Source organism: Amphibalanus amphitrite, unplaced genomic scaffold (assembly GCF_019059575.1).
Source record: "Amphibalanus amphitrite isolate SeventyFive unplaced genomic scaffold, NRLGWU_Aamphi_draft 002026F_arrow, whole genome shotgun sequence".
Lineage (NCBI taxonomy): Eukaryota > Metazoa > Arthropoda > Thecostraca > Balanomorpha > Balanidae > Amphibalanus > Amphibalanus amphitrite.
Genome location: NW_024883519.1, coordinates 25,523 through 52,605, shown reverse-complemented (window position 1 = coordinate 52,605; position 27,083 = coordinate 25,523). Strand labels below are relative to the sequence as shown.

At 50.3% G+C, this 27,083-nt stretch overlaps 5 protein-coding genes across 8 annotated transcripts; 2 read left to right on the top strand and 3 right to left on the bottom strand.

Annotated features, from left to right (window-relative positions):
* Positions 1–5,489: 5,489 nt before the first annotated feature.
* Positions 5,490–7,144, bottom strand: LOC122376131 (glutamate receptor 4-like). Its single transcript, XM_043355834.1, has one exon. The coding sequence runs from the start codon at positions 6,920–6,922 to the stop codon at positions 5,519–5,521; it is 1,404 nt and encodes a 467-aa protein (XP_043211769.1). The 5' UTR covers positions 6,923–7,144; the 3' UTR covers positions 5,490–5,518.
* Positions 7,145–10,713: 3,569 nt separating this feature from the next.
* On the top strand, positions 10,714–14,708 carry LOC122376130 (transcriptional repressor protein YY1-like). Of its 2 annotated transcripts, none has more exons than XM_043355831.1 (5): positions 10,714–11,289; positions 12,339–12,550; positions 12,967–13,125; positions 13,618–13,787; positions 14,104–14,708. In XM_043355831.1, the coding sequence occupies exons 1-5, from the start codon at positions 10,827–10,829 to the stop codon at positions 14,201–14,203; spliced, it is 1,104 nt and encodes a 367-aa protein (XP_043211766.1). In that variant the 5' UTR covers positions 10,714–10,826; the 3' UTR covers positions 14,204–14,708. The 2 variants fall into 2 exon arrangements, with proteins under 2 accessions (XP_043211766.1, XP_043211767.1); XM_043355832.1 differs by lacking the exon at positions 10,714–11,289 and adding an exon at positions 11,989–12,081.
* A 226-nt stretch (positions 14,709–14,934) lies between these two features.
* On the bottom strand, positions 14,935–21,493 carry LOC122376129 (zinc transporter ZIP9-like). 3 transcript variants are annotated; one of them, XM_043355828.1, is made up of 7 exons: positions 21,302–21,493; positions 19,675–19,788; positions 19,303–19,411; positions 18,478–18,642; positions 17,631–17,791; positions 16,836–16,970; positions 14,935–16,563 (listed from the first exon to the last, which is right to left on the bottom strand). In XM_043355828.1, exons 2-7 carry the CDS (start codon positions 19,768–19,770, stop codon positions 16,357–16,359), a joined length of 873 nt encoding a protein of 290 aa, XP_043211763.1. In that variant the 5' UTR covers positions 19,771–19,788; positions 21,302–21,493; the 3' UTR covers positions 14,935–16,356. The 3 variants fall into 3 exon arrangements, with proteins under 3 accessions (XP_043211763.1, XP_043211764.1, XP_043211765.1); XM_043355829.1 differs by lacking the exon at positions 21,302–21,493 and adding an exon at positions 20,491–20,555; XM_043355830.1 differs by lacking the exon at positions 21,302–21,493 and adding an exon at positions 20,486–20,544.
* A 1,208-nt stretch (positions 21,494–22,701) lies between these two features.
* On the bottom strand, positions 22,702–24,730 carry LOC122376128. Its single transcript, XM_043355827.1, has 2 exons — positions 24,687–24,730; positions 22,702–24,555 (listed from the first exon to the last, which is right to left on the bottom strand). Exon 2 carries the CDS (start codon positions 24,444–24,446, stop codon positions 22,884–22,886), a length of 1,563 nt encoding a protein of 520 aa, XP_043211762.1. The 5' UTR covers positions 24,447–24,555; positions 24,687–24,730; the 3' UTR covers positions 22,702–22,883.
* A 612-nt stretch (positions 24,731–25,342) lies between these two features.
* LOC122376133 (peptide methionine sulfoxide reductase MsrB-like) lies at positions 25,343–26,005 on the top strand. Its single transcript, XM_043355836.1, has 2 exons — positions 25,343–25,462; positions 25,610–26,005. The coding sequence occupies exons 1-2, from the start codon at positions 25,343–25,345 to the stop codon at positions 26,003–26,005; spliced, it is 516 nt and encodes a 171-aa protein (XP_043211771.1).
* The last annotated feature ends 1,078 nt before the right edge of the window (positions 26,006–27,083 follow it).

Here is a 27,083-nt window from a genome sequence, read left to right as displayed (position 1 = left end):
GGGGCGGTCGCCGAGTCCGTTTGTGGCGGCGCCGAGCCGGTCGGTCGCTCCTCGCCACTCTCCAAATCGTCCATCACAGGACCCAATCAACCAGCTGAACAGCCCCATTCCAACCGGCTATCGACACTTCTGTCTGAGACCGCGCCCGAATGGCCACCGGCGCGCCGCCGCTCGCCGCCGCTGCGCCGCCGTACGCCTCTGCGCCGGAATTGGCAACGTAGCCGCGGTGCGATCAGCACCCATCGGCGGCATTTGTCTGCGCCGGCTATAGTACAGCCTCCTCCTACCGTCCGCACATGGCCGCTGGGGGCCGTCAAACGGCCCGACACGGCCCGGCCACGAGGCCGGAGCCGATAAAGGATAATTGAATCGCGCTTTGGCGGCGGCGACCGTACGGCTGCGGTGTATTCATCTGGTTAGCGGCTCGGCACCGAGCTCTCGCTAATGATTACTGACTGGGAGAGCGTGGTGCGCTGGTGGGACCGCGAACAGGGACGCTGGGTGTCACAGGCTCCTGGGGCGCTGATAGGAGCCAGGCCAGCTGACGACATATCACTGGGGAGAGGGGTGGAGGAATGAGGATAGGGGAGGGGAAGGCTGGGACAGGGTGGGCCGTCATGGGAAGCTGCTTGGTCACATGTCGGGAGATGGTCAAACAGGCATGATATGGAGATATTGTTGTTTGATGTGCGGGAAACGAGCGTTTGCATGCACCATGCAATTTGCATGCAATATGCATGTATGCATGTGTTGTAAATGCTGCTTATCTGTAGGCGCATCTTTATGGCGAAATGTCTCCCACGCTACGTTTCTTGCAGCATGGTCCTGATTTTTAGTGCGTTTTACCTACACCTGTAGGTATACTGTCAATAACTTGTTCCTGAAATGTTAATTCTTTGATGATGTCCAGCGGGCTCCACTTAAATCACGTTTCTTATTCAGTGCATGCAGAACTATCTGCTTTGACGGAGCTGCTCAAAATCACCGTGAAACGCGCTTATTTTCCGTCTCCTTTTCGCCGACTATTCCCTCATTCAACACGCTGTGAATCCTGTTCGATATGCATCGTGTCTCCACCGATCACGAGCCACCCCCAGAATCAGTCCGACGATACCCTGCAATTTCGACGCACGCCGGACGGCGATCGCGACAAAAGCGACGCGCTGTTGACGGCCGCCTTTGGCGTCGCGCCGCGGCCACAACTAGCCCCCAGGCCATATCGACGACAGCTCGATTTCAGCGCCGTAAAACACTGACATAAATGGAAATGCGGAGCTAATGCCGGTGGCCGGCCGCCATTTTCCGCCGGGAATGGTTTGTTTTCGCCTGTGTTGTTTTATGTCTATCTACGGTCCTGTATAGGTTTAATGGTGTGGGGGATTATTTCCTAGCCTATTCGTGGATTACGAGCCATGGCTTGACTGATTTGATGCACTATGATTGTTTAATTTGATTTGTGTTAGACAATTTCGACGAAATAAGCTCAGAAAGTTAGAAGTTAATTCTAGGATATCAGTGCAATCGATGACCTTTACAATACATAGGTCAGAGAGTAGAGATTACGCCAAAAGCATGCTTTCAATAACGAATAAAGGCTTTGCAATTCCTAAGGGCACAATAAGAACAAAACTTTGAGAAAAAAATTGTCGAATGGATATATGTAATGTCTACACATGCCAACTATAGGTACAATAGGTATAATCGGTTGTGAATGGCTGAATGGCAAGTGTAGAAAAACATGTAAATTGTAAGAACCTACCTAAATAAAAGTAAGATATAAGTATGACAATCTACACTTTCTATGAAATTTCCAGAGGCGTCGAAATGACTAAATGACTCATTCTGAAGGGCGAGAAAAATATGAGCCATTGGTAAGGCAAGGAGAAAGAACATAAATTCATACTGGTAAGTACCTACGCTGCTGAGATGCTCTCACCAAACTTTCCGTTGTAACAAACAAGGCCATATAACCGAGGTAACAACCGAGGCAAGTTCTGCAGAGAGCCCTCCTCTCCTTTTGCCAATCTCTGTGCGAACCGCCCCGCTGCGCCGGCGACCGGCGACAATATGAGCCGATATATAAATGGTGTTGCTCGCCGTTTGTATAACCAGGCTTGAGCCGGATCATCCGGCGAGGGTCAACAAACAGGTCCGCAGCGCGGCCGGCCGGGGGCGGCGCAATAACAGGCCGGGCCATCCACACAGCCCCGGCTGGCGGCTATTTTTCTGCCCGCGGCCACCGGCCATCCGCCGCCTCATCGTCCCGTCTATCCGCGCTTCTTACTCTTCGCTCTCTTCTTGCAATATCCTCTCCTCTTGGTTGTGCTTACTTCTAGTCGGGAGAGAGAGAGAGAGAGAGAGAGAGAGAGAGAGAGAGAGAGAGAGAGAGAGAGAGAGAGAGAGAGAGAGAGAAAGAGAGAGAAAGAGAGAGAGAGAGAGACAGAGACAGAGAGAGAGAGAGAGAGAGAGAGAGAGAGAGAGAGAGAGAGAGAGAGAGAGAGAGAGAGAGAGAGAGAGAGAGAGAGAGAGAGAGAGAGAGAGAGAGAGAGAGAGAGAGAGAAGGGAGGGAAGGAGGGAGGAGCGAGGAGGGAGGAGCGAGGAGGGAAGAGGGAAGGAGGAAGGAGGGATAGGGGGAAGGCTGATGTGCAGGCATGCCACTCGTCTGCATACATCGGTCGGGGCCCTTACATGCGACAATGCAAGATATGTTAATGATATTCCAGCAAATTGCAACATACGAGTATTTCTAGGTAGATACGTTGACGGTACATTAGACAGAAATGGTCACACATCGCGATGTGTGGCCATTTCTGTCTACCTGACGTGACGTGATTTACCGTTATCGAGCGAGATGTTAACAAATGTTACCCTAGAAGCAGTTTTTTCTTTGGACATTATTGTAACTCAGAAATGCATGATGATCTGTACAAGATTCGCCCATTGGCCATTTCCAATGCCCAGTCGGCAGTCCTTTATTCACGTTCTCCCAGTCTCCTTTCCATACATTTTTGACTGCATGCTTTTATTCTGAACACATCAGCGACGAGGGACAGGTGGCTCATGCAGTTGATGAGCTTGTTTCCCATCTGTTGCTCTCTGCTGCTCGGCTCATGAATACGCTAAGAAGCAGCAGGCTGCATAGGAGCTGGACGCGAGGGGCGAAACATCCCACCCGTCTCGGCCGAATAAAAACTCGGGGCGATACCGGAGGATTTGGGCTGGCTTGCGGCTGGCCGGCAGTCTAATCTTTAATCTCTAATTTCCGCCGGTCGCGGTCCTCGTGGCTCCGTTACTGCGGCGCCGCTGAATTTACGGCAGCCTTTACGAGGCAGGGAAACTGGGTTAGCGCTCCGAATACGAGCATCGAGGTCGCTGGCACTACTGCCCACAAGCTATGGAAAAGGCAAGGGTAGAAGGGAAACTGGGAGAAATTGAGAGAAGGAAAGAGGTAGATAGATGCCTACGCCTAGGCGCCTAGGTTGGGGCAAATATCCTTACCTTATGTAATTTGATGCACCTCCATACAGCTGTTAAACTTGTGTAACATCTCTACTAACTTTTTGGATGGTTTTAAATAATTTGTTTCATGAATCTACTCACGTAAAACAGCAAACGGAGTAAAACATGCGATGGTCTTTTCTGATCGTACCTACATATTTCTCTTGGCGGCAGTGCCTCGCTTTTTTCTCATCGAAGCACAATGATTTTAGCTAGGTTAATGCTACGCTTCGTGACTTTATGAAATAACCAGCTGGGAGTCTGAATCTTTGAGCAGAATATCGTTTTAAAGTGTCTGTTGACGGCAATGCCAATGTACCGCGGCCGTGTTTTAGGCAGCGGTAGCGGAGGGCGCTAACTTGGGCCGTGGAAGTCGCGCACATTTCTCAGCGGCGCACAGCACCTGTCGGGAAGTTTCACAATAAACACGGCACGTGATGAGGTCGAGCTCCAACTTGTGCCAGTGGCCTGTCACGTTTGCCTCCGAGAGCACGCCAGCTGATAGCGATAGCCATAATGGCACTGCGGTCGCATGCGAAATTTGACTTGTGTGACAGCTCAGACTGCCTGCAAAAAGTTTCACATTAACCGCTAAAAGCTACAGTTTCACGCTTTATGGATTGGAAATGCATACCTACGGCTACATATGAAGTGTTTCATATCCGCATCGCCACATTATTTGATCGTTGTTCCGAGGGATTCCAAATGTTTTCTTTATGTAAGTTGCACCTAATGAATGGGGTAAAGGTCACCCATAACTCATATGCGACCTGGGTCACCGGACGTTCGATGCGTTGGCGGAAGTTCAATTACATGTGACCTTATGTACTGTGAATTGTATTCCTGAGGCTTTACATAATGCCGAGAACACTTGGACTGAAAGCCGATGCGAACGTGGATACCGGTATGGGAATTGAGGAACAAATAAACTGCCTAGAATGCGAATGTGCTTAACCCTAGAACGCCTAGGGGGGGGGGGGTTGTATCAACCCCCCCCCCCCCTGAGGTTTTTCGAAGTGCACGCTAAACGGCTTGTCGTAGCGGGCTGAAATTTTCAATACCCTCTGGGGCAACCTTTGCGCATCTTTTGCCGAAAAAAATTGATCGGGTCGTGTCAGGTCACGGAGTTATGACGTCATAAGAGGTACAGCCTCCGGCCGACAGTTACCAAACGTGTGCGCCGAATCCCTAGGTTTTCTGCCGGTGATACCCACATTGTTTGATGGATCATGATGAAACTTCCCATGCATGTTGGGGCAAGCATTGGCTATCGTGTGGTGCAAGAAAATTGACCGGGTCAGGTCAGGTCACGGAGCTATGACGTCACAAGAGGAACAGCGTCCGGTACTATTTTTAAAAAGCGCCCGAACCACTATTTTGCTAATTCTTGTCACCTCAATGGGAATATGCAGCAATATTAGCTTCTATAGGGAGCAAATGGACCTCCCAAATCCAAAAATACAATCAGATTTCAAAAATTTAAATTTTGATTTTTCGAATTTCTGCCGCCGACTGTGACCTTGCCGACTTCCGGCGCCCCCAACGCGCCATTTTTAGAGCTAGGGAAACGAAATACATACCAAACGATAGAGAATTGATCAAGGAACACGATAGTGAAGGTTTCAAGTCGATATCTCCCACCGTTTTGCCGCAATCGCCGCGGAAAGTTGAAAAAGTTTGATTTTTTTCGGAAAATTTGACCTTTGACCGGTCATAAGTAGGTCAAATGTTGACCTAGGACCAAAAAATATACCACCAATCGCGAGATCTTGTTGAGAGCAATCCGTTGGTTTTTTCCGCTAAGCTCTACGACCTTCCGTTTCGAAACGCCAGGGGGGGGGTCGTAACACCCCCCCCCCCTGGTCGTTCGTGTTATGAGAAATGGCCTGGTCGTGCGAGGGTTAATGCTTTTATTTTATTGGTATTCAATATTGCAGTTTTAACCTGAGCCCACCATCTATATTCCATACTCAATCTCTGTTATGGTAACATTTATTATCTTGTTCATTCTACCATCGGTTCATTTATACCAAATGAAATTATTTCTTAGCGGTTTTGGTGATGAGCAGTTGAAAACATACCGTTTGTGCCATATCACCTCCAAGACAACAATGACTGCACTGAAGAAAACCGCGATGGGTATCAACAACAGCACTGGAAGCATATCACCAAACGCCAGCGCTTTGACCCCTCCCGACGGCTGGCACGTGCCGCGGCCCGCCCTCAGCCACATGCTCTTCAGCCTGTCCAGGGTGCCGCTCTGGTCCATTCTCAGCATCACCCGGTTGATGGCCCGCTTCAGGCGCGGCCTGCCCTTGGCCATGGCCAGGTAGGTGCTGCGGTAGGACGGCATGCGGTCCAGCAGCGGCACCACAGCGCACGCCTCCGAGCCCAGCGCGTATGTCAGGCGGTGCAGGTCGATGTAGGCCAGCACGCGCGGCTGTATGGCCCTGCTGGCGCTCTCCCGCGTGCCGTCCAGACGCAGGAGACCCTCGCCGCTGATCACCCGGCGGAAGAGGCCCTGCTCCAGGGCGCTGTCACTGCTCTTCCAGTCGTTGATGATGCCGGTGCCGGCTTCCACGGCTAGCAGCCAGTCGGGCTGCTCGGCGAACTCCTGCAGACTGCTGATGGGTCGGTCCACCGTGGTGACGGCGAGGTGAGAGATCAGGTTGGCCGTGTAGCTGATGTTGATCAACATGCCCAGCATCCAAGTCACACTGGTGACGACACGGCCCGAGTTGGAGCGCGGCGTGACGCTCCAACCCTGGCCCACCATTGACATGAACACAGAGAACAGACAGGAGCCCCAGCCGAGGTGCTCCCGCGCCCTCCGGTCCTCCACAGTCGGCCCAGAGGACTCGCCATCGTACCGCGAAGACAGGCGCAGCGCAGCGGCGAGCACCAGTAGCGCAGCCAGCAGCAGCAGCCACACGTGCAGATGCAGCGGCCGGAAGATGGAGCTCAGCATGGTCGGCGTCACCTTCGGCACCAGCCGCGCGCCCTGTCGCAGGTAGAACGTGTACCTCTCGCGCTCCACGGGCACGGCGTCGATCAGGTCAACCACAGAGGCGCGGTCCGGCCGGCCGTTGAGCCAGGTGAGCGCCAGGTCGGCGCGTCCGTAAGTCAGCTCGCCCACCATACCTGTCCAGGTGCCGTTCTCGTCCATGCTGCCGTAGCCGCTGTCTTGTGGAATGGCCACTAGTTGATAGCTGAGATCCAGCTCGTCAGCAATGATCTGCCACAGCTGGAACAGGTAGCCGCTGAAGCTGACTGAGCCATCAGGACGGTGATGGACGCTCACGTAGGGAGGGTCATCGAAGGCGACCACTCGCAGTGGGTCTTGTGATGTCAGGTTCTCAGGAGTCTCCGGAAGTTTTGATGACCACGGCAGACCGGCCTGCCGTAGAGCGCCGGCGCTCGACATAGTCAGAGGTTCCTGCTGGTGCAGAGTCTCTCCCGGCACTGGTGATGATGACGATGGTGATGGTTGTGATGTCAGTGCCGCTGATGCTGCGGTAGACGAGTAGGGTATAGCGGAGGTGCTCTCGGAAGGCGTGCTGCTCTCGCCTGCCCTCCTAAACGACTGACGAGGGCCCAGCCAGCCACCGGTATCTATGTAAAAACCGGGAACAATGACGGCGGGCGTTTTCGATACGCCAGCGCACCATCAATGACGGGCGCCATTATCGTCGCCGCGTCTTATTCAATACGGTATTTATGGTCTGTTTCCTGGCCATGACAGTGCACCGACTCGTATTGGACAGAGGCGGCGCGGGAACGCGTGTCTGCTGCTCGTTTATTCCTGGTCTCAAAGGACTGCGCCGTGGAAAGTTACGGCCATCACGCTGCACGGTGGTGCTCTATCCCTCATTGGCGACGGCGGCCTCCGTGACACCGGTTTGGGTGTAGAGACGGGCGACAGATACCAGACAGTTGTGGCGTGTATCGAGTCACTTACAGGGGACAACGAGGGAGCAGACGACTGGAAAACACACACCTGCCAATGGCAGTTATGTAACGAACCTAAAATAGACCGGCGGACGCACATGACGACAGTTTTCGTCAGCGCGACAATTATGAAAAAGAGCCCAATACTGGCTGTGCGCACATGGCAACAGTATAGGGCCTTGGGCAACAGTTTTGCCGGTACACTTCCCGTGCACATGACCAATTCATTGGAGCGGAGGTCATGTGAAGAAAATAATGCTGAACTTCTGACATTGAGTTTGGGGTAAGACGGGCAACTATGGATCCAATGTGTCTGTAATGGTGAAAATATTTGTGTTGCTGTAGGAAAAAAAGAAGCATTTTGGTAAGAATATGTTCGATTTCGATACCCACAGACATGTTCGCAATATTCCTTCGGCACAGTTTATTCTCGAATAATGAATGTGAAAAACGGCTCTACAAGGTTTCTGAACTAGGGCCTATATACGAGCATACGTCTTCTGCACGAATCTCGTTTACTGCCATTTCCGAAGCTTTTGAGACCAACGAGCGACTGTAGGGTAGACCGGGGCAAGTCGCCCCGCCGAGGTAAAACGCCTCACCGATGTTTCTCGGAACTGGCAAGGTTCTGGGGAAACATCCTCCCTTCTATAAAACGTGCACTATACGATCATTATATGAGCAGACTGGAAATAAATTGTGATGACTCTTTAGGGAGATATAGCCAAAAATGTGTTTTTGGAGTGATTTTTATGTTTTGTTATCAGATTATGCATCATGGCGTTCTTTTATCGTCCACATCAGGTTAACGACTTTTATGTATTTTGAACAACTATTGTCTAACGCTTACAATGCCGGGTTGGTTCGTGTTAAATTATGTCTTCCTGGAGTGCAAGGCGTTGTTCTCTGACCGAACTACGTGATGGGGTAAAACGCCCCAGTAGGTCGCGGGGCAAAAAGCCCCATGGGGCGTTTTACCTCATGTGTTGTTCGGACTACCCACTTCCTAACGTTCGGTAGCTGGCGAACGGTATGTTTCTATGCATTTATATGTACTTTTCTCAGCAACTGGATGGCAATGGAAGTATTTTGTTAACATTTGCATTGCAATAATTTGTTATTTGGCCTTATGAGGCAGGTGAAAAACCTGCTCATACAATAGTGTCGTAGCTGAACACCTGATAGGATGGAAGGTGCTAACTTCAGTGCCATGCCTCCCAAGGTCCAACGGACCTTTCATATAAGATTTAGTCAACTAGCATGTTTAATCTTTAATCTAGAGTATGGGGCTTCTTGCCCCAGGCCGTGGGGCGTTTTGCCCTGGGGTTGGGGCAAAACGCCCTATTTGCAGTTGCTTCACAAACCACTTCCTAGCTGGGAGTCCGATCATAAGTGAATGAATTTGAGGGGTGGAAATTAAAGTAAAATGTCCAAAGAACGCATTGAGCACAAATTTGGCCTTCCAGGTTATGTGGAATAAAAGTTATGTAGCAAAATAAATTATCTGGGGCGTCTTGCCCCAGGCTACCCTATCAATGCGGCTAATCTCGGGCATTTGTTGCGAGCTGCGCTGGTCGGTGAAAGAAGCTGGCCGTCTTGCCCTACCCATGTGACCGCCTTACCCCATGTGGTGGGGTAAGACGGGTTTTTGTAAGGTTTTGCAAAAATAGCTGTGGCTTTTTTGTTGAATCAGCTCTAAATCTTTCTTCTGGCAAATGGAAGTAAAATGTGTTAAAAAGGTTTTCACTCAGCTTCCCGTTTCTATGATGTTTTTAACCGGCCGAAAAATGGCTCCAAAGTTAAGGTGCCCGTTTTACCCCACTTTCCCCTACCTTCATAACATGTACGAAGCTGTCAGAGGTGGTTGACACCTACAACGAATACCTGCCAGGACCCCTACTGACCTGGCCTGGCCTGGCCCGACCTGGCCTAAATGCATGAAGGCAACGTCTGTGATCAAAATTAACATGATACTCGTGATCAGCACCCCGAAAAAAACCCTTAGCAGCCACACTTGACGACGTTCTAACAGGTCCCGATTTTCATCCCCACATTTGGGTCCTGGTCGGTGCGGGTGGCCTGACGAATTTATGGCATGGCTCGATGGTACCGGTGGTACCGTAACTAACCTAACCTAACGGTGGTACCTAACCTGATAAAACACAAATTGTGAGGTGATCCATAGGCGGCGGAACGGGGAGGGCACCGGGGCACCGTCCGTGCCCCTATTTGATTTGGGAGTTTTAACATTAGCCCTATGGGCGTTGTATGGAAAGAATGGGACCAAAAGTCGGCAGTGCCCCCCCCCCCCTTAATTGAAGGTGTTCCGCCACTACTGAGGTGTTCCTACGTGCCCAAAGGATAAACGTATCTGGCTGTGGTGAATTTCAGTCCGTTCAGATCGGTCCAGTGTCCACGCATTTTGATTTTTTTTCGCAAAAGCTTATCTTACCGATCTTACCTACTCACAAACAGCCGAACGACTTCCAACAGGCTTTTACTCGTGCTTCTACTGACATCTATAGGAAATCATCACCGAATTCTGATGCAGGCCTGCCACTGCTGTAAAATTAGCCACTACTACAGCTTCAACTACTGCCGCTAGATGTCGTATGCTTCTCCTCCGGCGCCAATGTTCTGCGATTCCCCAATCACAAGGCAGTGCTGCCAGATTTGGAGGATTTCCGCAAATCTGGAGGATTTTGAACTCTATTTGCGGACAAATTTCGCTTTTGGAGGATTTTTGATTCTGGAGGAAAATCTGGAGGATTTGTCGCCCGATTATTATATTCAATTTCATGGAAAAATATAACACATTCAAGACTAAAAAGGCATTTTCCTGCCCAGCGTCACCCTACCCGTTAGGATATATCACGTCCTTTATCACCGTGAGACTGCAGAATGTCTGTCTGTACTTGTAGCTATATCTACGAGGGTACCAAACTACTGGCGGATCTAAGGGGGACATTTGGTGGCAAATGCCCCCGGTTCCCCTGCAGCGCCCGAAATCGACGAAAATTTTCGTTTCTTTTTGGAGGATAAAACGAAAACTAAACTTTAATAAGAAAAAGTATCTTTTAAACTGCACAGCAGTGCGAAAGGATTCGAAATCCGATGAGTTTTTAGAATTTGGTGAAACTTTTTTGGGGGTATAGCCCCCGCAGACTCCAAGACCGCCTTTCTATATCTACCAATAGGATTTGGAGGAATCTAGAGGATTTTTGTAACTGATCTGGAGGATTACAGCCTTCCCCATCTGGCAGCACTGTCACAAGGCGCCGGCGAGTGAGCGCGCTGCGGTGTGGGAGCGGTGGTGTGTGTTCTGGGCTGTGGTGCTGAATGGAGTGTTGTGCGCGATAGTTGCATGATATAATTGTTATATGCATTTTGTTCCAATAGTCATGGCGTCGTCGGACGTGCTTGGTGGCATGGAGATCAAGCCTGAACTAAAGGAAGTGGAGATCGAGTCGATTCCGGTTGAAATGCCAGTGGATTCCGTTGAGAGCATTCAACTAATTGCTCGTCCCTCCCTGCACGAGCCAGGTGGTGAAGATATTTTTCTTCAGACACATGAAGAAATTGTAGGTGATGGCGCTGAGGACCTTAATTACGACATACAGGTTCCCACTGAGGCTGAATTGGACCTGGACTACGGCACAACCAATTTTTCAAAGAGAAGTGTTAGTGCTCGCCGCCGGCAAACAACCCTCAAGGCTACCCGATGCAAAAATGATTATGCGTATGCTGAAGGCTCTTCCAAAAAATGGGAGCAAAAACAAGTTCAGATCAAGACATTAGAAGGAGAGTTCAGCGTAACAATGTGGTCTTCAGGCGCTGATGATGGTACGTTTCCGACGTTCTCTTTGTTCTCATGCTGTTGGCGATGTCATTAACCATCATGTTATATTGTTCTCTGGTCGCATTGGCCATTCAAGTAGTAAAAAGTGAGTTATTTCGAAGTTCTCTGGTTTGTTTATATTTTGGTCGGCCATTCATCGGTCACCATGGGCGCAGCCATATTTTAAGGCAATATGGCGTCTAGCCATCATGGCGGCCACCATGTACAGCTCGTCCGCCATGATGGCTTCGTGAACTGCTGCCGAATAAAAATGATTCCTTATTCATTTAGGGCTCAGCGTGATATTCCCATATTTTTTCTAGTAGCTCTGCTGCGTTATTTGAACGTTCTGTCCAGCATATTGTGTCATCGCACGCCGATTTCCTGAAATATTTGCGTGCTTACTAGAGGTGGTCAAGCTCGGTAACATGTAAGTACGGGTACTTACCAGAACACCAGTGTCCCGATTGGTGTAAATGGATAAAAATATCTTTGGTTGTTTCAAAACCATCAGTTATTTTTCATCATTTGTTGAAATCATTTATACTTAAATTTTAAGACTTCGATAGACTTGTGACGATAGATTAAAGTTGTTATCACCAAGCCAGTACTGTCTTCTGCACTCCACTTATGCGCATGCGCATTGAGGTATTGACCTTGGCGCGAAGGCGCTGCCATCTATCGCCAATGTGTAAAGTAGTAGTTGGTTGTTGTGTGCGGAGTGCCAGATGTCGCTCACTGATGTCAAGTCCTTTTGTTAAACTTTTACGGTCTTGATCATGCATAAGCCAATGAATGTAAGGTTTCGGATTGAACTACACACCTTTTATTTTCAATGATGGGGTATCAAAGCATGACACGACTCTGATACAACTCATGCCTGGATGAGGGCTTACCAGTGGCAGCCTTCAACAGGCAACACAATAGGCTGTGAGCTCAATTGAATCAGATAGTTTTGCTATTGTTATTCAGTTTTAGAGGCATCTATGTCCTACTCTTTGGATGATTAAATGATAGGACATCCTGACCTCTGACTATTTTTGTGTTTCTGCAGATGAGTGCTCCCGGGATCCTCTGTCGGTGGATGATGCCAGCACACCAGAGCCTGACCCAGACTACACTGAGTACATGATGGGCAAGAAGATCCCCGCTGAGGGCATCCCTGGCCTGGACCTCTCCGACCCCAAGCAGCTGGCAGAGTTTGCCCGCATCAAGCCCAAAAAGCAGACCGATGATGCCCCACGCACCATCGCCTGTCCTCACAAGGTGGGCTCAGACTGCTGGCAGCTCTTCGGAGTTTTTTATGACAGATGATTAGCTCGCCCATACTTGTTTCAGTTTCTTGTATTCTAATTTTTCATTTTTTAGAGTAATGGACAAACCAATCAATCCCTTTATTGCCCTAATCAATTTCCACAAAACGGCGTAGAAAACAAGGTACGCCGCAGCTGCAGGACAAATCCGATAAATGCTGCTTGTGATTGTAGCTAGTTGTCAATTGTGTCGGTTTGTGAAATGGTTTGTCCGTCCAAGTGACTTGTGTGTTTCTCTCCATGCTAGAGACCGTTTTCCGACCTCGGACCTCGGCTTGGCTATTTTTCAATGTAAAAACTGTAGGTATAGTGTCCGTTTATGCAATAGTTAGGAGTGTTCCAATACTGATCGGCTGATGCCTGTCCCAGGGGTGCTCCAAGATGTTCCGCGACAACTCTGCCATGCGGAAGCACCTGCATACGCACGGGCCGCGCGTGCACGTGTGCGCCGAGTGCGGCAAGGCGTTCGTGGAGAGCTCCAAGCTGAAGCGGCACCAGCTGGTGCATACCGGCGAGAAGCCGTTCCAGGTGCGTCCCAACGGCCGCCGATGTTCGCTGTCCTCTGCGGGGACTACTTTCCCGTCTGCTCCCTCCCCACTTAAGTGGCTACTTTTCCTCCGACCGTCGCCGGCCTACGCAGTGATTGCTCACCCTTTGCCGGCCCGCTCATGGCTCCTGACTCTCCCCTCAGTTGTCCGTTTGTCTTTTCCAAAGATCGATTTAAAAGTGATCGGCGCCTGTCTTATTACTTGCTTCATGGTTGCCTTGTTTAATATCGAGTTCTTTTCTCTAGCGCTGGTAATCGCCACGCACTTTGTATGTGGATCGCTCTTAAATGTAAATACAATACAATACAATACAATACAGGTGCTAATGCCTTTGACTGTCCAAGCTCGCGACTGTTTGTTTGCTCCGTTGTTTGGATTTGACTTAGTCATCACTTTAATCCTACGTCTACACTGCTTGCCTTTCTCCCAAAGTGTTGTGATATGACGCGCGATTTTTCCATCTCTACCGCAGTGTACGTTCGAAGGGTGCGGGAAGCGGTTCTCGCTGGACTTCAACCTTCGAACCCACGTGCGGATCCACACGGGCGACCGGCCTTACGTCTGTCCATTCGACGGCTGCAGCAAAAAGTTCGCCCAGTCGACCAACCTCAAGTCGCATATACTCACTCACGCCAAAGCCAAGTAAGTAATCACCGAAAGTATTCGCACACGGGATGCCGACGAGAACTACGAACTGTGTTTACTCCTGAATAGCTACTTATGAGTCAGGGGGCGATAGTGACGGCATTGTCCAGTCACTTGGTTGGGCTTACGGTTTACGGCGTGTCGGCTCAGCAAGGTGTTTCGTTGATGTATATTTATTAGCCGTAAACATATTATGCTTAATCGTATCCATAGATTTTGTGATCATATAATAACGATAAGTCGCCGTGCGGCCGTTAAGAAAATACAAGTACCGTTGATTTTCCTTGGTAACGTTTATCTCGTTTCGTTTCAGCGGCCGGAACAACCAGAACCGACAGACCATGGATACAATGGCCCATATGTCGGACATGGATGACTCGGCACACTACGTGCCGGTGGTGTACAGCGAGTGAACGAGCCTCTGCCGACAGGGGCGCGTGTGGGCCGACGGCCGCCCCGCCCGTACAATGACAATAGTACGCCGCCCGCTCGGCGCTGGGACCGAAATGGACGCGAAAGCCGAGCGCTGTGGACTTGGCTGGCCGGGTGAGGCTCTTTTAGGCAGCCCCCGGCGTGCACGTGGTCGTTTTTGTATGACTGTTGCTTTTCGTCTCGCGTCGCGGCCCACTAGCTCGCTCGCTGAGTGCGCGGTGATTTTCCAAGCCGCAGAGTGAACTTCGGAGCGCCGGGAGAGTAGTGACGCGTGAGTGTGACGGTCGTCGTTCTACGCATCGTCACGGACCAGCCAGCTGCGGCAAACGGTGACGTCGGCCACGGACAGTGATAGCCGCCGTCGACATTGACGGCGCGCGAGGTACAAACGCGGCGCGCTGGGACCGGGCTCCAGTGATACATGGCCTGAGGGCGCCCTCCTTATCCCCCGCTCGCCCTACAGTGTACAATACAGTGACTGCGTAACAGCGTAGGACAGAGCCGGATGTGCATCGGAGACGTGCTACAGCTTAGGGTTTGATCTGGTAGCTAGCTGAGAAGGTCGGGCAGAACATGTTAAAAGTCTGCTAAAGAGCGGAAGAGATGGTCGAGGGGGACATGGCGTGGATGGTTGCAACTTATAAGCTTGCTGGGAGGGGAGGATAGAGGCATCCATGCATCTTACACTGTCGCTCTTGTCTCAAATCATCGATCCGATCAGTAACAATGTATTTTTTTGTGACCAGCACCCACAGAGCTTCCACATGACGTACGATAAAATGGGCGGCGCTGTTTCCACTTTCAACACCCACGTTCAGTATAAAATTGCAGCGCTCCGACGGTCCCTGTCGCAAGACCGCCCCACCAATAGACAGTCGTGCTCATTATAACGGCTTCCCCGCTCTCCCAATCCACACAGTTTCGGTTTTCGTCACTCATCCGATAGGTAGCGATTTCCTGGCTTCTCACCCCCACACCCTTCGGAAGCCAGACAATACATTCAAACACCGGGACCTTTTCAGAGTTAAAAACATACGATGACACGGTCATGCTTTGTGACAAGAAATTCGTGTGTACCCAAAGAACTAGCATATTTTCCCACTATGAACCATTTGGCGGACTTATGTCCACCCTAAAATAAATACTAACTCACCTATTTAATACATATTCGCCAGTCCCAGCTAACATTCACTTCCCTTTGGAATGGTCGATGTTAGTCTATCGTAATCTGCCTCGCTCAGCGGAGGCACCGCACCACACCACTTTGGCATTCACTCGCTCTTTGGGCAGCCGTACCATCCCAGTACCGCAGGTCCCACAGCCACACGGTTCAAACACAGCACGGTGAGCGGTTCACTCCAGTAGCTGCAGTTCATTCCTGTTCTGACATGGGATTCGCTTGGTAAGACTGGGTGGTTAGTTCTGAAAGGCCCGGTGATAATGTACGGCCGATGAGAGCTGAACCTTCATGGGACACGCCGCCACAGCCCCACACCGCGCAGGAACAAGTGTTTTCTGTCACCAGCGCCTTCACCCGACACACCTGCACACTGCAGCTTTGATCACTGAGATCCACCTCACCACACGCAATTCAGCTGAAACTTTCCCACGTCATCATCCCCTGACATTGTTTGTTAAAATGTCACCTACGGGCTGTCGGCCGTGTACCCCTCCCTATAGTGCAGTGAGCGTGTACCATTAGTAGGCAACAACAATAACAACGGATCAGTCCCTCTTTCCATATCACGCTTAACAGCCGGTCGGCAGGCCGGGTTGAGGTCCGTAAGGTGCAGATGACGATCCTAAGACAGATGTTCGGGAGCAGTCTTCTGGCGCCACTCTACACCCGACACAGCGCAGCCGCAGCCCCTCTAGACGGACGAGCAGATCACATCCTTCGATCTGGCAAAGGCCATCAGCAGTACCTCTAGACTGACGGAGACGAGCTCCAGTCCTTCCAGGTCACCGACTGACCGGTGTGCTGCCCAGGTGCCCAGCACGACACGGCTCCGACAGCGCCGGCGCGTCCTCTACCGTCTGAGCACCATGCGAACCACTGCCATCTCCATCGGGCCCAGCGGCCACCACTCCGTCCTCCGGCCGGCCCAATTCACGCTATACCCACCAGGCGGCGCTAGTGGTGATGGTTGAGCGACAGCAGCACCGGCAGCAGGCAGCCGCCCACCAGACAGCCCATCTCGGTCAGCGAGAAGTGTTTTCGGTCACCGCGAGAGACCACCTCCGGCAGAACGTGCACGGTGGAGACGTACAGGAAGGTACCGGCGCTGAACAGCAGACACAGACCGGTGGCACTGGTGTCGGCCAGCGCCTCGCCGCCGCCCTGCAGACGGGGGGGGGGGGGGGGCGTCAGTCGGAGCTCGGTACAGGAGGTTGGGCGCTCAGAGCAGAAAACTAGTGTGCGATGTGTCGACTAGCATTCCGCTCACAAAAAGCCCTACGAAACATGTAGGCAGGTGTACAAATTTCCCGTGCAGCGACATCAAACCAGCAGTCAGAAATCGATAAATCAATAACCGCCAGTCGATCGCAGTAACCACTTCTGCCCTGCCAGCCCCCAGCCAACCCTCCTCGCCCTCAGTCTGTCAATCCCACCTGTCCTATTCCAAAGAAGGTGAGCAGCGCCATCAGCGGCGCAGCCACAGAGAACACCAGCAGATGGCGGCGCACGCGGGCGCGCTCGAGGCCCTCGTGCAGCAGAAACGTCACCAGGCCGAACGCGGCCGGCGCCTGGGGGAGGCAGGGGAGATGGTGGTCAGGGGGCGATACAACGGAACAAGGGAGGGGGGGGGGGTTAGGGACAGGTGTTGGCGAGCCAGGGGCATGCCAGCAGTGAATAAATAAACCAACGGTCACCCACTATAACTCGTGCTGTTAGTCGATACCAGCATTGGTAACGTACTGCTTCATTACTTTGGAATCCTCAAATCGGTTTCCTTTTTTTCTTCCAATAACGGGTTCAGAGCCTAAACAGAAGGAAAGAGATATAATAATCTGTCAACGCTCACGTTACGGGAAACGCGACCGCTTACAATTTGATGCATTTAGATAAGATCATTGACATACGATTTCCCGGACGCATATTTTCATACCGCTCATCGGTCTGTAGCATGGTTCCGTAGCATGTAATCACTGGTCTGTGAGGGAAAGCGAGTTCCACCACGCCCCGCCGCCACCGCGGCAACAATGAGGCCACATACCACCCTTTGAATCATTGAACACGTCCCAACCGTACCCACTATAGCTGTTGACACACTCATTACACATTCAGGGAAGGTTTCCTCATGACCTAATAATATCCTGCATTGCCCTTACAGAACCACGGACTTAACAACTTTCGCCTCCACCTCTCCAATTCTTTACCATTCACCGACAATCCCCATCACAGACCTTATGCAGCATGATAGCAACGAACACGATCAGCTCGACGTCGGTTCGTTTGGAGGCGACGGCGGCGCCCAGAGCCACGCCGTCGGCGGCCGCGTGCACCACCAGGCCGACAGTGGCCGTCATGTTGGGCCCGGGCCGAGACGGACCGCGGCCCTCAGGGTCTGCGCACAGGAAGGGGGGGGGGGGCGTTATATTGGGGTGGAGGAGCAGGTGTTGAAACTTAAAAGCTAGACCGGGGTATGGGGTGAGCTGCAGATGGGTGAGTCCAGTCTGTTTTACTTATACCATGCTTAATATCCTGCCGAAGTGATTTGCTTTTATCGTACCATTTTTTTTTTGTGCATCCTATAACTGTACGGGCGATTGTTAAAGATCACAGTAATTTATGTCAGAATGGGTCACATTGAAGGTAAACAGGTATGTTTTGCCGTGGACGTCCCGCACCAGCTGAGGACAGTCACGCGTTAGCAGAGTGTACGGTAGACTGTAGAGCACCTGTGCGACGCTCGCACCTGAAAACACAACGCACGGCCCAGGCATCCACCATGCCTGGCTGCCGGCTTGGAATGATAATAGATCAGTAATCTAAGCGTGCATGCACAGTGACACATGAAAAAGACATTTCTTATCTGACAAACGCTCTGATGGGGTCTGTCCCAGCATCTCATCTTGATAGGTATTGTACGAATAAAATACAAGTCTAACGCCCACTGATACGAATAAAATACAAGTCTAACGCCCACTGACAAGTCTAATGCCCACTGATATGTCCGATTTCAAATGATGTGTCCAGTATATTGTCCAACATGCCCACTATGCACAGCTATACCTACTCCTGCCCACCGACCTGCCGCCTGGTCGCCGCTGTGCCGATGTGTGCACTGGTCCACCAGCAGCATCAGGATAAACCCAGACACCAGCGCCAGGCCGACCAGAGAGTGCAGCTCCTCCGCGCCGCCGCCCTCGCCGTGGGTGTGACTGTGGCCCGACCCGGCGGTGGGTGCCGCCGCGGCTGGAACAGGTCAGACACACGGCGCAGGGTCAGAGGTCAGGAATGAGACCGGGGTCGGCTGGCTGAGGGCAAACTAGCGGGAGGGACGCCATCACTGATCTTGATCATTTGTGGGGCAATCAACACGATTGAAACTGTTTGCGAACAGGGCCATTTCAACGCGAAAATATCGGGAACGTTTATAACTAAGTAGCAAGCAGGATTTCCGGTGACGAGACTCCGGGTTCGAGTCATTACGGTGATCGATATGAGAATCCTGCCGAGATGGTCTGCGGTCGATTGGAGTGATCACTGCCAGCTGAAAACAATGAGTTAGAGGAGCGACGTCCGGCTATTTTGCAAGAACGTCAAACTTCGCTTAATTCGACTGAAAATCCGGAAATTTCTTAAGTTCTGGGTTTGGCACTGTGGATGAAGGTCAAGATATTCGAAAATCGAAATATGACGTGGTTAACGTGGAGACTTTGAGTTCGTTTATCAGTCAGATCAATTATACATTGCTAAAGAAGTGGCAACGAGCCGGTGGAGACAAAGTGCGGAATTACCGCGGGGCAGAACGGATTTTGAGCGATGTTGTGCAGGATTGTGGCAGTAATGCAGTACTGTGTGAGAACATGGTGCAAAAGAGAATCACCCAGGCAATGCTGGATTATTTTTTACCTTTGTGGCCCCCCTGGATGATGGTGTTGACTCCCTCTGGTATGATGACTGCTAGTGCTGTGCCCACCAGAAGCCCAGCTCCTACAAGGGTCACATACTGAAGCTTTGTCTGAAAAGCAAAACAATAAACATAAGTCAGGGTCACTGCGACTGTTTTATGTTTGTTACCATGCACCATTGGGTTCTTTTTCTCTGCTGGAATGCTATCTTTCAGGGCAAGTCACAAGGACAAAAGTTAATATGCAGAGCAACAAGAATTGCCCATTGGGATTTCTTGCCTCTTCTTCACCTTACATCATCATCAAGCTTGAGCAGCTACTAAGTAAGGGCACCAAATTACTCATTGTCATTGATGGAAATTAAATATCTCACCTCAGAGAGAGTGACAGTAAGTGGTATTAGTCCAGCCAGGTAACAGCCAACCAGCATAGCCAGACTGAACAATATAATGGTAGTTATTCCATCCATTCTGGATTCCTAATAGAGCTGAAACAAAACAGCTGCTGTCACTTGTCACTGTCAGAAACAGTGTGTATAAGGGTCAAAACCAGCAGTGACAGCACAGATCAGAGTTGGAGTTGAGGCCTCTTTAAAGTCCTTGCATTTTATTCTCTGAGTCACTTAGCTCAGTGGCTCCTTCCAACCTTTCACTCTCAGAACCTGCTCAGGGCCTCATATATTTTCACTGCTTGCCCAGGTCGAGACGCAAAGCTTATAGTCACTCGGGTGATGAAATAGATTGATTCTATTAAGTCCTTTTCTTTTATTCAAATGATATACATATATTTAACAATAATTCTGGACTAGGCTTGTTTGGTGGGACATAAATAAGCTTCTTGTGACCATTAACTTTGCATCTGGACTAGGGTGAGTGGCGAAAGCAACTGCAGCCGAGCGCCTAGGTCCCAAAGGCTATCGCTGCATGGGCCATGGGTTAAAACCACCCAGAGAATAAAATGTCGGGACTGAGAAGGAGGCTGCATTCCAACTCAAACTGGCATTGATGCAAGCTACCTGCACACAATGCAGCTTGCACACAATGCACGGCGTATCTGTCTGGTGTCCCGAGCCCCTTGTTATGCGACTGAATGTCCAAGCTAGACCCTCAACAATACACTCGCTCATTTCCAGATTCCCTTAGTACATGCAAAACCAACAGTTAATCAAAATAATGATAATTAACCGTACTAATGCCCCGCCAGCATAAGGTGAGAGGAAATTTACGAATACGTAAACAATATCAAGGTCCAGTCTAAATGAAGTAGCAGCATTTCTACAAAGCTCGGTAATTCGTGACGTCATTAATGAATGTTCATCATGCACGAGGCACGAGAAAACATATATTCTATCCTGTTCGTATATCTTCCTCTCGTCTCTCCAGTCATCGGACAGGCTGGCAAAGATCGGAAATACAGGTGAAGCAAAAAACAGGTATATTGCAAGGCGATAAATATCGTATATTGCTACTTCGATTAGGCAGTGTAGGCAGGCGTAACAAAGGGTCTTCTTGTATTTAGCCGTCTAGCTATCGATATTTATATCCAAGAACAATATGTTGCAAATTGCACAATGTACATTCCTATAACGCATTTGGCAACAATCGCTGAGGCATCTTTCAGGGTGCCCGGCCCACTGTTTGACAGTAGAGTGCTGACAGTAGGTGCTGCAAGGGCCGACGTGCAAGACCAGAGTGCTGACACTGCTGACTGCTGATAGGTATGTACATTTGTCCACGTGAACCGTGAATTGCAATATGTGAAGAAAGTTGCTTCTTTAACGACGTAGGTAATGGGTCAAGATTCTTAAAGATATAGGCAAATATGATCATATAGCCACTGCCCACAACAAATGACAAACTCCGTCAGCTGCATGCACTCAATACAATGACGAACAAATATTGCACCCTAACGTTGCGTTCCAATACATCATCACCCATGACCCATGTCAAGTGCCTACGTCACGCACTAAGAATAAATGTAGATATACGGCGAAATCTTACCACAGGAAGGCGAGCTAGGATATACCTACATATAAAAATGCGCATGGTACATTGCACAGCAGACAGTTCGTCAATGACTAGACTAAATTGTAATACGATTGCTAATAACACAAACGTGAAGGAATCCATAGAAACGGAGTGATTTCATTTAGAAGGGGATTTGCAACTAAGACATGATTATTCAAAACTTAACCCGCGCCCCGCTGGGCTATTCAGCCATACGCGCCCTGCTGGGGGGGGGGGGGGGGGGCAGATTCTGCCCCCCCTGTCTAACTTCCGAACCGATGGTCGTAGAAAGACGGGGAAAACGGCAATCGAAAGCTCTCAACAAGACGGATCTTAAGAGCCCAAAATTTTTTGCTTAAGTAGGTCAGAGGTCAGGTCAAGGTCAGGTCAAGGGTACAAAATGCAAGTTTCTACAGTATCGGCCTTGCACCGTAGTTGCCGAAGAATGGACTGAGCCTGATTGCCCAAAACATGTCCTTAGACTACCAAGCCAATATTCGTTGCATACAATGTCATTCAAAGGTCAAGGTCAAGGTCAGGTCAGGTCAGGTCAGGTCACCAAAAACAAAATATAGAAAAGGACATGTGCGACACATGTTTTATGGGTCATTTTACTCATAGAATTCAATAGGCACACTCAATAAGTGATATGGACCACCTCTGGATGAATTTCAAGTCGAGGTCAGGTCAAGGTCAGGTCAAGTGAGGTCAAATTTTGAAGTTGGTTTTTAAGGCCTAAAAAGGTGTCTATCTGATGCAGTTTTTCACGGCGAATCGAATGGTGCTATTTTTGTTTCCGTACGAGGTCTAGAACTTCCAAAAAAATCATTTTTCAACATTTTTGTATGTCGTGACGTCATAAAATTTTGAATAACTCCCACATCTTTGAACCGATTCTTCTAAAAATTGGTATGTAGGTGCACATAGACCACTTCTCTGACATATATTCCGGTTTTTTCGATACGCTCAAAATTTTGGATTTTATAATTATTTTCCCAAAAAAGTCAGTTTTTTGAAAAAATTTGGGCCAAAATCCAAAATTTTCAAAAAACCGAGATAGCCATTTGATAGACAAAGTGGAATCACGTATAACCTTTTTTGTTACGTCTTGATTCCTTTAAAAATGAAGATGTTAGCGGCGTTTGAAATTTTGCCGTTTTTGAGGGGAAAATGGCGAACATGACGTCACTAAAACGTCAATTTCTCAAAAAAATTCCGACGGATTTCGCTCAAATTTTCAGGGAACGTGTCAAATTGATGTATGATAAGGTACTGAAAGTTTGACGTCGCTGGCGTAACGCGTTTAGAAGTTATTGGCGAAAAACGGGAGGGGGGGCAGATTCTGCCCCCCCAGCGGGGCGCGGGTTAATACCAACATAGTAACACAATTCATAAATTGAGTTTCCCTTGTTGCAGCATAACGCTATGGAATATGAAGTCCTCACACGACTCAGCTTGACTTCAGACAAACGCAGCGGACTAGACTTTCTGCACAGACTAGCACTCTGTACCTATAGCGAGAGACACAATACAGTTTCCTTTACTCTAGTAGGTAACGATGGCTGAAAAGAACCGTTTATAGCCGATAAACACGCTTTGCGAGACCGCCATTATCATTTTCAACGAGAATCAAAAACTCTTGAGCAGCCTCTACAACACTATGACCCAGAAAGTCCTCCACCTCTTGTCCAGACGACCGGCGTTGTTGACGTCCCGATGGAAGATCTATATCGGTAGTCACATCCTGTTTCCACACACCTGTGTCTGACAGATTGCCGGAAGGTTTCTCAAGTCTTTCTTCCGAAACGTCTGGTGAAGTTGGTTTTGTATTCCTGCCGATCATGGCCGAATTAGCGTCACGAAAGTCCACCACAACACCGTGAAACCATGGACCTAAGTCCAGCCTGTAGTCCTCTCCACTCAGCGTCCAAAGTCCCACAAGCTTCGCCTCTTCGTCCGCAGTTCTGCACACTACCACGCGCAACGGCCGAGACGACACAACCTCCAGTTGCGGAGAGATCTGCACAGTTCCTGGTCCGTCGGCACCCTCGGCAGCGCCGCACCAGGCGTGGTGATAGAGTAACGCCGCGCTGGCGGCGTCCAGGAACGTCAGGTCGCTGGTGGCCGGCGGGCAGGGCGCCGCACGCGAGTGGCAGTCGGCGTCGCAGCGGTGGCCGGCCGGCACACCGGGCACTGTTGGCAGCTCCGGTGGCGGCCGACGTAGTCCTCCCGTGGCGCCCTCCGTACTCAGCACGCAGTACCGCCACAGCTCGTCGTAGGCGCGGCCCATCAGACCGTGCTCAGCGTGGCCTAGGTCCAGCGCGTGACAGAGCTCGTGCGCGGCGGCGCCCAGCGTGGTGCTCAGGCAGGCCCAGCGCGTGCCGCGGCCGGAGGTATCGGCCCACTCCGGCGCCGCGCGGCCGTCACAGAACCGCGGCACGATCTCGGGCACCGATCGCGGCCAGCTGAAGAGACAGGCGGCTGAGCACAGCGCCAGGCCGCCGCCGCCCTGCCACACGTGACCTCCGTCCAGGGCGGGGCCTGTGAGGAACCCCAGCACCTTGGTGGTCGCCAGGTCGATGCCGGTGCTGCGCAGCTCGGCGGCGACGCGGCTCCACAGCTGGCGGGGCTCGAGGCGTTGTGCCTCGGCGCGGGTCAGGCGGAGGCGTTGTGTCAGCACTGTGTCGCGCAGGGCGAACGTGCGTGCCGATCGTCCGGGGAAGTGCTCGCGAAGTTTGTCGGCGATCAGCGCCTGCAGCAGCAGACAGCCGAGCCAGAGGCGGCGAGCGGCGCTCGCCCTGCTGCCGTCCTCACCCGGCGGCGCTGGCACCGAGCCATCCTCTTCAGCACACACCAGAAGGGTGGGCTGCACACAATGTGGCCCATTTACTGGCCTGCACAGCAGTCTCACTGATCTTTGACAGTGCAGCCGACACTGGTCGCAGTCCACAGACAAAGTCACTTCCTGACAGCCAGGCACAAGCACCAGCCAGCCAATGAACTGCTGGCCATAGACAGGAAATAGCAGCCCACCAATGTTCACATGATGTGCCTGCTGGCAGGTCCAGTGGCGGACTGCCCCTGTTACGCGCACCAGCCTGTGGGGCACTGGCTCCGAAATGGCATCAAGTACTAACATAATTAAATTCCTGATTCACGAGAATCATATCTGACTGGGGTCTGATAAGAGCAGATTTATGATGCTTCTTGGATGAGTGTTTAGTAATATAATGAATGTCGCTCTGACTCTGAGTGAAGGGATGATTTCAATTCTGATTTCTGAGCGACTTAATATAAACAATGCAAAAATACACCAACATGTCAAATCTGTTGCCAGGCATAGTGTCAGATTATCAGCAAAATTGTTCGAACAGAGTACCAAACAGCGTGAAAGATAAAAATTTTTAGACCCCTACATCCCCTGTATTGCAATTATTTCAATTTTCTAGCTGAAAGTGAGAAGCTAAAATCAAGGACAAGGAAAAGCTCTTCAATATTTTAAATACCTTTTATATGACGTCATGAGACTTTGATGTCTATGCAAATAAAATGGTTCAAAAATCATCCTTTTGAATTCATTCTAAAAAAATCATTGTAAAATAGGCTATTATGTTAAAAAACAAATTATAATCCCATCAAACATCAATATTGATCAAAATATTATCTAATTTTCGAAGAAGTTTATTGACGTCATATAAATGTTTTATTGGCTTTTTACTATAAACAAAGCTTAAGATCAACACATAGACAAATGTGACGCATAAGTGACAATTTACTCAACGTTTAGTGAGCAGTTCATTTTGAAATTGAATTATTCAAATGATTAGGTCATGATCATTCCTTGTGGAAAGACTTTGTCCAATTTTGTTGTAAAACATCTTGATCTACTGGTTAGTTACAACCTAAGCTAGTGCCAGTGCTGAATAATTTTACAAATACAGTTTTGAAACCAGTTACTATTCTGGGTCTGAATGCCTACCTATTCATTACATCAAAACCCTTAAGGCCAAGTGGACTACAAATTTTCCTACTGTAATGAAGAAGTTTATGATGATTGACTCTGTTACAGACAATGCTGAGACTACCGGGCCGGCTGGCTGTGCTCGCTGCCCTAGGCAGCTGCTCTCTGCAGCGCCTCTCCAGATCTCGGCTAGTGTCAGTGTCACGGGCAGCCCAATCAGTGTGTCAGCGCCGCTCCCTGTGGACCTCACTCGCAGCTGCGGCAGCTGAGATGGTGGAGACAGTTTCGCCGAACCCCCGCTGACTGAGGCCAAGTGGCGGGCTCGTCTCACGCCCCACCAGTTCGCCGTGACGCGTCTCGGGGACACGGAGCCGGCGTTCTCGGGTCGCCTGCCGGCTGCCTCCTCCGCCTCGGACCAGTACGGCTGCGTGTGCTGCGGCGCGGCGCTGTTCCGCGCCGGAGACAAGTTCGACTCCGGCTCCGGGTGGCCTTCGTTCACGGCGGCGGCCGGCAGCGGCGCTGACGGACTCCCGCGCGATACCAACGTGATGACTCGGCGCGACACCAGCTACGGTATGGTGCGCGAGGAGACGCTCTGCCGCCGCTGCGGCGCCCACTTGGGTCACCTGTTCAACGACGGGCCGCCTCCCACCGGCCTCCGGTACTGCATTAACGCTGCAGCGCTCACACTGCTCGATAGAGAAGCCGAATCTGGGGGTAACGACGACAGACCGTGAGGATAGTGTAACCAGAGCGGTGAGTAGCCAAAGATGCACCGATAGACAGGGCTGTGATATAGGTTATCCACTTAGGCTAGGCCTGCCTGAGCTGGCGGGGAGATGTACCGATGTTCTGATCGGTACGTCTGGCACAAAATGTCTGAGGGACTGTAAGTGTATTAAAAAATCATTACTGATAAAGCATATACCTCTTCAATGCAATACGTTTTATTTGTGCGGTGTGTTCATTGTGTACATGAAAACACTAGGAGGTTTTGAATGAGACTAACGTTCAGGCAGCGTATGATATTTAGATCGAGGATGCCCACAAATTGTCGTCAACCGAATTCTAGTAGGCGCTCCTTAGATGTTATTGAACACATTTAACAAGAACACATATACTCGTGAACGTTACAATTGCCCACGTTTAATACACATATCATCATCAGCTGCATTTGTTTCGTATTCACACTGTCACAGAGGCAGGCTCCCGTCCTTCACGGCCCCCACTTTTTGCGAAATCCGGAGCTGGCAGCTAGCCCGGCGACTGTGCGCGCCCAGTACCCGGAGCTGTCAGCTCTCGACTGCGTGGGATGGTCTGAAGAGGATGGTGACCCACTTCGCTGATGCTCTGAGAGCGGAGAGACGCGCCAGCCAGGTGCAATTATCGTGCCGTCCAACACCCTCGGCGCCAGTGTAATGCAATCACGCCCCCTGCCGACGGTCTCCCAGAACCGGTGTGAGTTGTGCGCCCACCACCCGCCTAACGTGCCCAAACGACAGACTTGCTTCCTTGACGTAAAATAATCAGATGGGCTGGGTACGCTGAACTTTGGAGTAAAATTGGTCATTTGGACGTTGCGCTAAACGTTATTGCTGTTCAGCCCTAGTGTGGATGTAAATCGCCAGTCGAAATAATCGTGAAATGAATTTTCAATGCTGGTTTTAGTTGTAAGTTGTAACATGCTAAAAGAAAGAAGAAAAACGTTGTTGCAGTCACAGATAGTGGCCCTAGATGTCTAGCGTTTCTGGGTTCGATCTTGTAGCATATCCTGAGTTTGGATTAGGGTCTTTATGTAACAAAGTGTTTTCTTCG

Coding starts and splice junctions, on each gene's coding strand:
- LOC122376128 (XM_043355827.1), bottom strand. CDS start 24,446: ATGTTAGTACTTGATGCCATTTCGGAGCCAGTGCCCCACAGGCTGGTG.
- LOC122376130 (XM_043355831.1), top strand. CDS start 10,827: ATGCATTTTGTTCCAATAGTCATGGCGTCGTCGGACGTGCTTGGTGGC. Junction 11,290..12,338: donor GTCTTCAGGCGCTGATGATG/GTACGTTTCCGA, acceptor GTGTTTCTGCAG/ATGAGTGCTCCCGGGATCCT. Junction 13,788..14,103: donor CTCACTCACGCCAAAGCCAA/GTAAGTAATCAC, acceptor GTTTCGTTTCAG/CGGCCGGAACAACCAGAACC.
- LOC122376129 (XM_043355828.1), bottom strand. CDS start 19,770: ATGGATGGAATAACTACCATTATATTGTTCAGTCTGGCTATGCTGGTT. Junction 19,412..19,674: donor TTACTGTCACTCTCTCTGAG/GTGAGATATTTA, acceptor TTTGCTTTTCAG/ACAAAGCTTCAGTATGTGAC. Junction 16,564..16,835: donor CCTTCTTTGGAATAGGACAG/GTGGGATTGACA, acceptor CCCCGTCTGCAG/GGCGGCGGCGAGGCGCTGGC.
- LOC122376133 (XM_043355836.1), top strand. CDS start 25,343: ATGAAGAAGTTTATGATGATTGACTCTGTTACAGACAATGCTGAGACT. Junction 25,463..25,609: donor CTCTCCAGATCTCGGCTAGT/GTCAGTGTCACG, acceptor ACGCCCCACCAG/TTCGCCGTGACGCGTCTCGG.
- LOC122376131 (XM_043355834.1), bottom strand. CDS start 6,922: ATGTCGAGCGCCGGCGCTCTACGGCAGGCCGGTCTGCCGTGGTCATCA.